We start from the raw sequence: 13,247 nt of genomic DNA on the forward strand, positions 1-13,247 counted from the left end.
GGCGGGACCCCCGCCCCCGGCACGGCACAGCGCGCCCCGGCGCTGCCGAGGGCTCGGGGGCGGCAGGACCGCATGTGGCCGGCGGGGTCTGATGAAACATCTGATGTGCATTACGGCAGGGCAAGGGGAGACACGCTCGCCCTCCCCAGCCAGCGCGGCACTTCTCATCACCTGCTACGGATTTTCCTACGTCGTGCTGTGGTGTGTGTGTCCCCCACCTCAATTCAGCTACCAGACAAAAGGGAGCAGCCAGAGATGCTGGGGGGTCGCAAGGGTGATGCTCTCCCCGAGGTCTGAGGGGGGTTCTCCCCCCGGGAAAGCAGCGCCCGTCCCTGTTCGCCCATCCGGGTGTGCACCCAGGGTACCACTCTCCCCCCTCAAGTGATGTATTTGGCCCAAATCCCCTCGCAACAAGCAGAGTACAAAATCTCAGGGTGGTGAGGGGGGAAAAACCGAGGGAGTGGAAGGTTTCCAAGAAAGTCATTGCAATAGCTGCTTCGGAAAGGGAATTTTTTTTTTCTTTGAAATCAAGTCCTGCCATGAGGCGGCAGTGCCGCAGGACGGCCGGCGCTGGCAGCCGGCTCCGGGCACGGGCACTCCGCTGCTCCTCTCGCAAGGCCAGCGCGGCTGGAGCGCCCCGAAGTTGCCCGCGGAGGGGGTGGGGGGACCGTCCGCTGGCTGCTGCCTCCCTGCCAAGCGTGTCAAAATCCCGCTTTTTCACCTTTTTTTTTTTAATATTATTTTTTTTTCCCTGCTCTCCCTCCCCCCCCCCCCCATCCCCCGGCACCCCCATCCCCCGGCGCGGCGCGGGTGGGGCGGGGGGCGGGCGGCTGCAACCTGCCGGCGGGGCAGGGCCGGCCCCCGGCGGGCGGGCGGAGCGGGGCGGCGGCTGCCATTGGCCGCGGCGCGGAGCGACACCTGCTCGGCTCCCTCATGCGAGTGACACCGGGGCTCGGCGGGGATATTTGAGGCTCCCTCCGGCGCCGCCGCCGCCACTCCGCGCTCGCCGCCGCGCCGGGCACATGCGGTTCGCGGGGCCGCGGCGAGCAGCGCGCTGGGCCCGGGTGCGGCACCCCGCGGGGAGGACGCGGCGGCGGCGGCGGCGGCGGCGGCGGCGGCGGGGGGGAAGGCGCGACCATGTGCGCGGAGCTCGGCGGAAAGCTGCTGCTGGCCCCGGCGCTGCTGCTGGCCCTGCTGCTGGCCAGCGCCCGGGCGGCCGCGGGCACTGAGGCCACGCACCCGCCGGAGGGGCCGCAGGACAGGACCCCGCAGCAGAAGGGGCGCCTGTCCCTGCAGAACACAGGTACGGCGGGGGGGCACCGGGCTGGCCTCTGTGTGTCCCCCTCCCCTCGCTGCTGCTGCTGCTGCTGCTTCGGCTGCTGCCGCTGCAGCCGCGTCGAGTTATGACAGGCGTTTTATTTCGCTGTCCGACTGTCAGGCGTAAATCATCGCAGGAAATCGGAGCTCGCTCCTAATTACCTTTAAAGCCCGGCTCTGCCAAGCACGTGTTGCCCGTGCCCAGCCGCGGCCCCGCGCCCGGCTCGCAGCGCGGCCGGAGCCCCGCGGAGATGCTGCGAGCCCGGCGAGGAGAAAGTTTCTCGGCGCAGCGTTGGGAAGCGGGTGGAGGGCCGGGGGCAGCCGGGCGGGTCCGGGGATGAGCGGGGCTCTGCCTCCTCCGGAGGGAGCCGGGCAACGTTGCAACGGGCCGGGGGTTTCTCTCCTCCTCTCCCGCCCCCCGCGCTCCCTCCCCCGGGCATTATCTGCCTAGGAAGAGAGAGTTGGGGCGTGCACTTGGCTGGATCGCTTCCCAGCCGTGCAAAGAGAGAGCGCGGGATCCAGACGCTTCCCTTCCCCCCCTCCTTCATCCCGCCCCCCCTCCCTTTTCCCCCCCCCCCCTTTCCCCCCCCTTTTTTTTTTTTTTTTTCTTTTTTTTTTTTTTTAACACTCTCCGTGCTGCGAGACGTGTTTAAACACACACGAGCAGGAATGCACGAATGCCCATTAGGGACTGCCACATGTGAATCACGGCACTGTGCAGTTCTCAGCACGCTGGAGCCAGGACATGTGATCCGGCGAAGGGTTTGCATCCGGATGCCAACACAAGCACCGGAGCCGCGCTCCCGGCCCCGAGCGCGCCCGGCTCCGCGCTCCGCAGCGCTCCACAAAGGGCTCCAGTGCCCCTTCCCCCCCAGCTTTCCCTCGGTGCCTCAGACAACCCTGCATCCCACCCCTGTGCCACCCCCAGATGCACTTCAGGGCAGGTAGAAGAGGGGAAAAAATGAAAGGTAGGGGGGGAAAAGCAAAACGAAGTGCGGCGGCTGTGATTTGGGTTTGAGCGGGTGGCGGGGGGGCCGTGAGAACTCCGGCAGGCTCCGCGTTTCCATCCGCGGCTCCTCGCTCTGCCTTGCAGCGGGTGGAAATTAGACCGAAAGTTGCTGTAAAGACTTGCAAATGGACCGCATGGCAGAGGGGGAGGCTGGGGATGGCTGAAACACGCTGCGGTTCCAGGGGGATTAGGCTGGCTCCCAAGGGCGAACTTTAATTAAAGGTACCACAGGGCACAGAGTACGGGAATTCTTAGCATCCTCAGTTCTGGTCTAAAAGCTGCTCCTGTTTAACTTTATCCCCAGGCTTTTTGAGCAACCACCTTCCCCTCTGGCAGTACTACTACATCCATTTTTTTAAAGGACCAGAAGCTGTCATGTTAAGAATTAGATTTTTGGGTTGGTGGGGTTGGTTTGGTTTTGGGTTTTTTTTGGGTTTTTTGGTTTTTTTTTTTGTTTTTTTTTTTTTTGAAAGTGAGTATTAGACAGCATTTTTTGCAGTATTACATAACACCTGAAAGTGCAGAATAAACTCTGCACTTTTAAATATGTAACTCTAGCTCCAGTACATCTATTTTATGTACTACATATAGAAATATAAGTATTTTCTATTGATTTCTGCACAGCTGAGCACACAGTTGCATTTTTATACAACTCCTGGTGTAAAGGACTTTACCTATCAGTGGGAGTTTTGCCATTAACTTGAGAGACATCCTGACAGGCAAAACCCAGTGGTCTGTAAAAAACCTTGTGCTAAATGACCAGAAACTTGCTCAAAGTACCAAAAATGAAAAATTTTGGCTGGCTGGGTCCTGGGCTTCTCATTTTGGCACTTAAATTTGCTGGGGGGGCTTTGCACAAGCCAGAGAGCAAAAAACACGCCTGTCCTTTGCTCCTGAGGAATTCAAGAGCATGAGACAGTTCTCAAGTGAAATAGTTTGACGTAAGCATAGTGGATTTGGCATTTGCTTCTTGGATATCACTTTCATAACGTAATACACCCAAGTTTTGGCCTAATTCCTGCGAAAAACGGGCACGATTAACCATTGTCACGCATTTTTCTCTCAGAACTGATGTTGGTAGCAAAACAACTCTTGTCTCTCTACCCACCACCAGTTCCTGTGAAGAGTTCTCCAAATTAACTCTAACCAATACTCGTTTTAGCTGAAATCCAGCACTGCCTGGTCAATGCTGGCGATGTGGGATGTGGCGTGTTTGAATGCTTTGAGAACAATTCTTGCGAGATCCGAGGCTTACACGAGATCTGCATGACATTCCTGCACAACGCTGGAAAATTCGATGCCCAGGTAACACGGGGAGATGTCCTACCTGTCTGCTTGCTTCTAACACACACTTGGCATGCACTGCAGCTCCTTAACTCATCTTTGCACCAAAAAATTCCCAGAGCCGGTCTACTTGCCGTGATTCACTAATTCACTAGGAATATTTTGGCTGAAAGGTCCAGAATCAGGACCTCAGGACAGTAATAAAGCAGCAACCTGTCCTAGGAGGCAGGGTGGCTGTAGCTGCAGCTGCCTGGATCCCTTCCACCTCCTGTACCCAGGATAACTCCAGCAGAACCCTTCATGGAGCCAAACATGGGTTTAAGAAACCTTGCCGGCTTAAGCCTGTACACCATGTTTGTTTAAAGCTGACTATGAGGTCTAACCTGGACTCCCAATTAATTTAGAATTATCTCAGTATTTCCCAATGGGCAGTTGGCCCTCAAGACTTGCACACAGCCAGCCCAGGCGACCTCCCGAAGCTGCTGTACCCAAGCAAGCCTTGGGTTCGAGCACTGACGTTAAAATACGTTACTTCCATGGTATGTGGCATTAAGTTGGTCTCCTTCATTTTCTCCCCAGACCATTTATGCATCATTGGAGCCATCCTGTTATTATGTCTTGTAAACCTCCTCTCCCATTTCAGAGTGGAGGGAAGGGAACATTCCGACAGGCCAGCGGCATTTGGCCTGACCAGGCAGCTTCCAGAATAACTTGACTAAAAGCACCAGCTCCATGGCACTGCTAAAAGTGTGGCACAAAGTAGAGCTCTCCTCAGGATCCAGCCTGTCCCATGAGGGGTGCTGGGACCACCCAGCAGGGAGCACTTTTTTGGAGTGCTGGAGTTTTAGGTTCAAATGCTCAAGGATGTACGAAGGGCATGGCTACTCATTAAAATGGGAATTGCTGCTTTTGTGGGTATCTGGAAACCTTCAACTTAATTTCCAAGTGGCTTCCAGAAAACACTCATTTATTTTTGCACAATGTTTCTGTCAGTGGACAGAGCTGACCAAAGGAGTAGGGAAGGAAAGTTGGGAAGGCAGGGAATGGTGCCTGTGGAGGCTGAGAGCAGCCATTGATGCCAGATCCCCAGGTACTGCTCATCAAACACACACTGTCTCACATCCAGCCTGTCCCCAGTGCAGAGCAGGAGCGTTAAACCCCTGGAGCTTTATTTAACATGAAGGTGACCTTAGCCTCTTCTATGACATGGCTTTTCACAGCTCCTGTCTGTACCATCCCCAGTTATTTCAAGCTGCATTAAATGACAAGACTAACACTGGCCATTTTCTTCTCTGCTCTGAAACCTGAGAACTGATGTCAGTTTGGGTTTATATAAGAATTCTCTTTTTCACCCCTATTTGCCTACTGTGCTGTGTGTGTTTGTTCCTAGAGGGAAGGGCAAGGGAGTGCCTTTGGTTTGGGAAACAGAAAGGGGTGAAGCAGCTCTTTGATGAGCAAGAAACATTTCTGCCTTGAAACAATTTGGGGACAACATCTGCTTGCAGTTCTGGGTGAATCTTACTTAGTGTCAGTGGAGTTGGGGCAGTGGCACTCTTGGGATAAAGGGGAGCAAGGCTTTGGTCTTCATGGAGCACCTGCATAAAGAATCTGAGGCTGATGAAGAAGTGGAGGCATTGCCTTCCATGGGCCTGTTCTCAGCAAAGCACAGGGAGTCTGAGCAGAGCTGTAGCTGCAGGGTCCAATAAAAGAGGAAAGGAAGGGGTAGGTCTGATGCCCACCGAGCAACTGAGTGAAGGAGTCACAGTGGTTAAAGAGATGCTGCTAAAGCAGCTTTCCTCCACCTTATTTTTTAGCTTCTTGGTGTGATTTTCTCAATCTCACTTAGAATTTCTTGCAACAGGCATGAAGACACTGTAGGATTATGATGATTATTGTTATTAGTGCTGATTTGAGTCCCTCTCTGAGGTAGAAAATACTGATAGCTGGGGAATAGGGCAGGTGCATATAGATCATCCATAAGTGTTTCTGAGTTTGTAAAATAATTTTAAAATTATAAAAAAGCCCTGCAGTTACTGAATGGTATCTGCTTGTGGTCCTGAGGAGCTCAGCCATGGCAGGATGCCCTCTCCTTTGTGGGAACCTGTTGTTATGCCACCCTGGAAGCAAACTAATCCAGTAACTCCAGCACTGAATTACTTCAAGGTGCTTGCTTTTGCTCTTTCCCTCATTGGGCATTCAGCTGTTGGGGCAGAGGAAAGCTCAGAGTAGCAGTGAGGAAGCCCTGGGTGTTTCAGATCCACTGGGATAGCAAAGCTGGGGAACTTGGCAGGGTCTTTAAGGGCAGAGAAACAGAGAAGAAGGGGAAAGCCATGAAGTGATATCCTTAGCTCTGTAATAACCCTTGACATTGTCCTGCAGAGAAGCAGCTGGCTGGGCATAAATCAGCTGCTGTGCTTAATGGACAAAAATACAGACCTACTCCATTTCTTTCCTTCTCAGGGAAAATCCTTCATTAAAGACGCTCTGAAGTGTAAGGCTCATGCCTTGAGGCATAAATTCAGCTGCATCAGCCGTAAGTGCCCTGCCATTAAAGAGATGGTGTTCCAGTTACAGCGGGAGTGCTACCTGAAGCATGACCTCTGCTCTGCTGCCAAGGAGAACGTCCAGGTCATTGTGGAGATGATTCACTTCAAAGACCTGCTGCAGCATGAGTAAGTGCCTCTGTGCTGGTGCAGTCAGAGCGTGGGAGCTCCTTCCAGGAGTGCCAGTGGGCTGTGCATCTGCCCAAGAGCTGGTTCACCTCCTTCTGGCCTTAAGCACCTCTCGTTTTCCCATGTACAGCACCAAGGTAGAGCTCTCTTTGCAGGGCCCCTTGAGGTTTGTGTACCAGGGGTGAGATGTGGCTGTGCAAGGAGGTGAAATGAGTTGGGAGTTGGATGTGCCAGTCCCCTTGGTGCTCTGGCAAGTACACCATGGGTGTCTGCCATTTCCAGAGGCATCTCACAATGCTTTTTTTGTTTTCTGAGCTCAAAGGCATCGTTTTGACCTCAGTATCCTGTTAGAGGTGACAACTAGAGAAGGGGAAGGAAGGTTTATGCAAAGTTGTCAGCAAGATGATAATTTCTTCTTTAAATACATACTTTGAAATGTCTTGTAGTTAATTGTCCCTGAAAGAGCTGCAGTCCCCCAGGTAATCTCCCATTCATCTTATTCTTTATTAATCTCAGATGCTTTTTAATAAAACATGGGGTTGTACAAAAATGAAGGCACAAGTCAGATTTTTGAGGACTTCATTCCTCTGACTGGGAGCACAGCTGTCCTCCGAGGAATGGCAGGCACAAATCCTACTTGGAATTGATCAAAGCTGCTACATGACAGCAACAAACCAAGCACAAGCTGTTTGTACTGACTCTTTGTGCACAAATGCAAAAATCTGAGCCTGTTTTTCTTGCAGGTGAACATCTCACTCCTGCAACAAGAAGGCTGAGCCACAGCCTGGCATCAGGCTTAACCTTAGAGCATCTTCCTACCACACCTCTGTGCCTTGATATTAGCACAGAAACTCAAATCCCAGCAGTCACAGGAGACAATTTTTTTTTTTTTTTTGCAGAATCACTTCTTTGGGGGAATTTTAGCCTTGCATTTTATGTTCCTCATGGCCCAAAGGAGCTCTGATTCCCTTAGTGCTGCAAACCACCCCCCACTAATACTTCAGCTGCAGTTGCAGAGAAATGCTTCAGTGCCAATTTACTCCCATAAATCCTGTGCTGTGGTTTGTTCCAGCTGGACATGGTGGCCTGAAAGCAAAGCCCTTTCCCTGGACATTCCTGGGGCTGGGATCAAAGGCATGGCTGGGGGCAGAGCTGCTGTGCCCCGGGCCATGAGCAGCATCCTGCTGGCTGAGGGAGAAGGGCAGCAGGGCTCCATCCTGCCCAGCAGCACCTCTCTGGGCACTGCCTGGGCTGTGTCAGCAGCTATAAATTGGGTACTTGGCACCAATTAACCCCCCCATCATTTGGGGATGAAAAGAACCGTGCGAGCCAAGAGCCTGTCCGAGGAGGAGTGAGTTATCCTTATTTTATGAACAGGCTCAAGCAGGAATGCTCAGAGGCAGCTGCTTATTTCTGGGGAGCTGAGCTGGGGGGTTGTTGGTTTGAGAAGAGAGGGTCATTCAGCTGAACACCTATAATTTGCATGATCTCATTTAGCGCTTCCTACACTCCAGCATCTCCCGGAGTGGGAGCTCGGCTCTCCTATGCGGGACTCCCCAAATAGAACCAGCCAGCCTCCTCCCCTCCCCTAAATTTAGAGGCCATCTCTGAAGCTCTTGAACTAAGGAACTTGTTCGAGATCAATAGGCAAGTGTGGCGGAGCTGGAAATAAAATCACGTCTGCTGACTTGCAGTCTTGTGCTCAGTTCAGGTACTCTGGTCAGGCCGGCTGAAATGCAGAAAGTAAAACAGGCAAGGAGAAATGGGCCAGTACTAATCCACAGGGCTCTGGCAGGCTCTGAATACCTGAAATATTTGGCAGCTGAGCCACTTTTTAGTCATACCAGCGACCTTTTTTCTTACAAAGATTTCTGCAAAGGTTATGCCCAATTTCAAGAACTCGTTTCTTGGGAGGGACGGAGGTTTATGTCCTTTTGCTGGATCACTTTGTATGCAACGTGCTCAGCTCTCTCTTATCTCCTGCTTTACATTTAAAACAAAAACCTGAGAGCAGAGAAGCAAGTGGCAGCTCTCAGGCTTGCTCTGTGTTTTGCTCTGGCTGTTCTCTCCCGATGAGTGTTCGGAACGCGGTCGGGCAGCGAAGCCTCCTCCTGAGTCAGCTGTGGGGGTCAGGCTGATTTGCTATGGTGGAAGTGGTGACAGGCCTTGGCAGATTGGTCCCTGCTGCATTCCAAGTAACTTTTTTTTTTTTTTTTGAGCAGTAGGAACAATCCAACCATGGGAAATATTTTGAGATAGGGGGAATAGGTGGCTCTCCGAGATTAGCGATTCAAAATGAGTTTAAGCGGTTGGTAAAGTTAGACATTGAGCATAATCTGTTGGTTTTCCTCATCTCTCCTGTCTTAAATAAATGAGAAGAGATTCAGATTTGTCCACAGGCAGCAGAGCTGGTGGAAGGGGTGCCCAGGAGGGGCAGCCCCACCACCCACCCCACACAGCCACGACTGCTGACCCCGGGCAGCTTTCCCCTTGTGCTGTGGCTGGTTCCTGCCATGGAAGATTTTTAAGCACGTCCTTCTGGGCCTGCAAGGAGCTGAGCAGTTGTGTCAATAGACAACATCAATATTGACCCACAAAACTTGTGACCACAAGTATTTTAAAATTGCTGCACTCGGTGACCTGTGGCTGAGAAGCCCAAGTGCCGTTCTCGAGCTCCTGGTGCCTTGGGGACACTCTGGGGTGGGTGAGAAGCACGGGGGGGATTCAGCCAGGGCATGTTTTAAGGCCTTGTTTGGCTGGGAGAAGGTGGATACTGAAAGCTCTGTAAGGAAATGAAGAAATAAAACTTGGTGTGGGAAGGAAAAAGTGCCACCAAAGTGGATTCCATTTGTCTGAGCTCTGTTCAGGCAGATCCTGGGTCCAGATAGGATCTTGTCTGTGATGGAGATCAGCACCCAGTGCTCCAGAGATGATGAGGAAAGCCAGAGACTCTCTAGCTGAGTGAGAAAATGCCTCCCTCTTGCAGACTGGGGGCTGGTGAATGCTCTGTAGCTGCCATTCACCCAGAGGCAGAGCCTGCTTGGTGAAGCTGAAGGCTCTGGGCAGGAGCAAGTGTCCTTTGCCTGGTGTCCTGAGTGACAAAGATGGGAGGGTATGGAAAGAGATGGAGGCAGAAAGTGTGAGACAGTTCTTCCACTTGCCAAGCAAGAGCTCATCTGTTCTCTGCTGAACATTCCAGTTCTCCCAGAGTATCTCCAGGGGGAGAGCAAGCAAGATCAATCCGGAGAGGCTTTGACAGGATGCCACCGTGCATTTCCTGCAGCAAAATGCCTGATTAGAATATGGGATTTTCCATAATTAACGTGAGCAGAATTGCTGCTGAGTCAGGGGGTGCCAGGGACTCACACCACCGGATTTGCTGTGCCCAGGGAGGGTGAGGCAGATTCTTCACTGATTCCCTGGGGTGGATTTGTAACTTTTCTCTCGCTGCTCCCCTTTCCCTCCAGGCCTTACGTTGACCTAGTGAACATCCTGCTCACCTGCGGCGAGGAGGTGAAAAAGGCAATAACGAGGAGCGTCCAGGCCCAGTGTGAACAGAACTGGGGAAGCCTCTGCTCCATCCTGAGCTTCTGCACCTCGGCCGCGCACGGGGACGCCGTCCTGGGAGCCGACAGGAAGGTGGGGGAAGGCAGCAGGGCCGCTGCTGGCCGTGGGGACATGGTGGCCCACGCTGACCCCGAGCACAGGGAGAGCCCACGAGCAGCCAAGGCAGAGAGAGGTACCAAGGGCCACTCCAACGCCCGGGTCAAAGCTGGGGGCCACGCTCCCAAAGGGGCCCACGGCATCCTGGACCGGGCAGACGAACTGTCCGACTTCTCCGACATCCGGAGGTGAAAAGAGGCACCAGCTCCCCCTTCCCCTCCCCGAAACCTCCTCCCTTGAGTTCCATCCTCCTGTCTATGGACATTCCAAAGCATTTCCCATTCAGAGGTCAAGCACAGGGCATTGCAAGATATCTATGGACCTCGGCATCAGTGTGTATATAGTAGCAAAGGGAGAGCAGTGGCAATGGGTTATTGATCCAGCAAACTCGGCGCTCGGGTGGCAAAATGTCTCCAGCTAAATTCTTTCCCCCTTTTTTTTTTTTTTTCTATGAAATGGACATCATCTGAAATTTAGGATCTTGTTGGGTTGGGTTTGGTTTTGGGGTTTTTGGTTGTTTTTTTTTTTTTTTCTTTTGGGTTTTTTTTCCCCTTTGGTCTCCTTGGCAGGGGAGAAGGTTCCAAGCAGGCTCTGCCAGGCTGCATGTGGCTGCTTGTGGCTTAGCACCTCCAAAGGTTCAGGGCACAGCCTCACAGCAGATGGCTGAATTCCAGGGGGATTTGGTTTCTGCCTGTGGCTGGGAATGCCAGAGCTCAGAGCTCTCTGTGTGAAGCTCTCTAATGAAGGAGCTGCCCCGTGTCTGGCACAGGAACCGTGTGGTCTGGAGCTCCACCACTTTCTCTGAAGTAACTTCTGAGCCATTGTTCCCACCTGGGCGACGCTGCCTGGTTTTAAGTGCCCCCTGTTAGTTTTTAACAACTGCATAACTTGACACTTGCTGATCACAGAACCATACCCAGTCACTTCAAAGGCAAGTAATCAGCTTCCAGACAAGGCAACGTGACTGTTAAGACTTGCACAGGGTGTGGAGGACCCCCAAAAGCATTCTCATGGACCTCTGAAAGCCCTGTGCGTATTCTCTGCTTCCATCTGCCCCCTCAGTGATACAGGTCTTCCACCCTTACAGCCCAAGCCTAAAGGGGCAGGTGTGGGCTCAGACAGCAAAGGACCCTATAAATCCCCATATATTTAGTTCTTATCAGGGCTGCATTGAAGGCCCATCAGAAGCCTGCCTCTCCTTAGCAGTGTGGTGTGGTTGGCTGGGATGTGGAGCCCCACTCTGACCTGCCTATAGCTTGGTTTATCCAAATGCCAAAGACAAGGAGAGGGGATTGACTTGGGTTTTGTAATTCTTGTGCAGGTAACGACAGCCAATCTCCACAGAGCGAGTTAGTAAAGGTGAAGAGTGTCAAGAGCTTATTGTCTTTAAGCAGTTTCAAGTGTGAATGAGGTGTTTGGCCATATCTCTCCTACCCCCTATGCAATTGTTATTCTCAGGTTGCAGCTCTGCAATCCTATATTCCCAGATATTGTACTGGAAGTGGAGGCTGCAGCACCCACAGGGACAGGAGGGTGAGCTCTCAGCTTCCTCTAGAGGAAAAAGGGAGGTTTTCTTAGAAAGTGGGAATCACACTGGGGATTGGAGCCTTCTCGTTTGGAAAGTTGGGGAGGAAAGCTGTGGGGGCAGGAAGGCAGTTCAGCAGAGACAGAACGTACCCATGAACTAACGTACGTCTTGCTGCATGGTGGGAAGGAGCTGCATAAACAGGAGAGGAGGGTGTTGGAATTTGGCTACAATTTCCAACTCGGATTTCAGTTCCTGCTAAGTGAGCACGGCTCCTAATAGCTACATTCAGGGTTTAATGCAGGGATCCACCCGCAGAACTTGGAGGCACCGCTTTAAATAGCGACCACGTAGGAGGCAAGAGGGGACAGTTGAGTTGAAAAGGTGTCTCTGTGATCACCAGGTCTTTGCTTAGAGACCTGGCCTCGATCCTGCCCGATTTTAGCAAAGTTCTGTGATGAAATTTTCATTTGGTTTCGGTGGGAAGAGCTGGGATCAGGCCAGGTGCTGTAGCAGCAAAGACCACGGTGATGGTGCAGTGAGTGTGGCATCTGCTCCGTGGGGCTGGTGACAGCTCAGCCACCCCTGGGGCACCCAGGCTGCCCCACAGAGCACCCTGGATTGGGCCTGACCCTCTTGGCCACCTCCTCTGCTCCAAAATCCTGCTGGTGGTGCCCTAAGAAGGTTTCTGGCACGTGCCTCCGTGGGTTTCCTGCAAGTGTCCTCTCCCCCTTGGTGGCACAGAACCACCACGAAGAACAAGCTCAAACCAAAAAGACAATCCAAGCATTTTAGCACAAAAAATAAATTAAAAAAAAAAAAAAAAAAAAAAGCTAACACAAACCAGAAACAACAACTTGCTACCAATGTTCTTGCATTGAACTAAAATAAGATCCCTCTGTCATTAGAGGTCTTGATTCATCAATGGGAACCAAACAGAGATCTACATCTTTGAATGTCTCAGTCAACATATCACCTCAGCATGCATACAGTTTTATTTGTATTCATTGGTTCTGTGGGGAAAATTGTGTATTCCCCTTGTTTAGTCAATGAAAATTGGGGAGGGGGGGGACAAGCTGTGGGTGGGAGGGATTTTTGTATAAGGCATCATTTTTTTTTTCCTCTGTGTGTGAAGATTTTATGTGTTCATCTACTGATTCCACATATGCTATTATTGTAAATATTTAACATTTCTATTTATTATAGTGTCCCCATTTAAAAAAAAAGAACACTGCTGGCTATGATAATTTAAACGTATGTCATGACCTGTGTTGTATATATTCATGCCACTAGTATGGTTTTTTTATGTTTAAAGCTGCGTAAATATAGTTTTATACAGTTCCATAATGTTATTGACAGCATAAATCATTTATTTATTGTTAAACCTTTCTTTCATATCTAACAGATAGGGTGTGTTTTACCTGAGATTATTTTATTGTGACATCTACATAGCCTTAATTCTTTATATAAAAAAAAAGGAGAAAAAAAAAAGTCCATTTAGATACTGTATGATGCTTTAATTAACATTCCTTATGAACTTGCTGTTCATGAAGGAGGTTTAGCTTAAAAGCCAAGGTATGAATGTTTCCTTTATGCTTTGCATCTGGAATGAGCCTTGTTCTGGAATGAAAATACTGCGAGAGAAGCAAAACGCCTACAGGAAAAAAGATAGCAGTAAACCCTGGAAAATGCTGTCTTAACTTACAGTGCTGAACTAAAAGGAGAAAAATAAAATGAAATAAATAAATAAAATACAAACTGTCCTTAATTCCAAATC

At 51.1% G+C, this 13,247-nt stretch overlaps 1 protein-coding gene across 1 annotated transcript; it reads left to right on the forward strand.

The window, feature by feature from the left end:
• The first annotated feature begins 1,126 nt into the window (after positions 1 to 1,126).
• STC2 (stanniocalcin 2) lies at positions 1,127 to 12,526 on the forward strand. Its single transcript, XM_030957754.1, has 4 exons — positions 1,127 to 1,303; positions 3,489 to 3,631; positions 6,071 to 6,282; positions 9,750 to 12,526. The coding sequence occupies exons 1-4, from the start codon at positions 1,138 to 1,140 to the stop codon at positions 10,135 to 10,137; spliced, it is 909 nt and encodes a 302-aa protein (XP_030813614.1). The 5' UTR covers positions 1,127 to 1,137; the 3' UTR covers positions 10,138 to 12,526.
• Positions 12,527 to 13,247: the final 721 nt, after the last annotated feature.

This window comes from Camarhynchus parvulus, chromosome 13, assembly GCF_901933205.1.
Source record: "Camarhynchus parvulus chromosome 13, STF_HiC, whole genome shotgun sequence".
NCBI lineage: Eukaryota > Metazoa > Chordata > Aves > Passeriformes > Thraupidae > Camarhynchus > Camarhynchus parvulus.

Coding starts and splice junctions, on each gene's coding strand:
- STC2 (XM_030957754.1), top strand. CDS start 1,138: ATGTGCGCGGAGCTCGGCGGAAAGCTGCTGCTGGCCCCGGCGCTGCTG. Junction 1,304..3,488: donor CCTGTCCCTGCAGAACACAG/GTACGGCGGGGG, acceptor TACTCGTTTTAG/CTGAAATCCAGCACTGCCTG. Junction 6,283..9,749: donor AAAGACCTGCTGCAGCATGA/GTAAGTGCCTCT, acceptor CTTTCCCTCCAG/GCCTTACGTTGACCTAGTGA.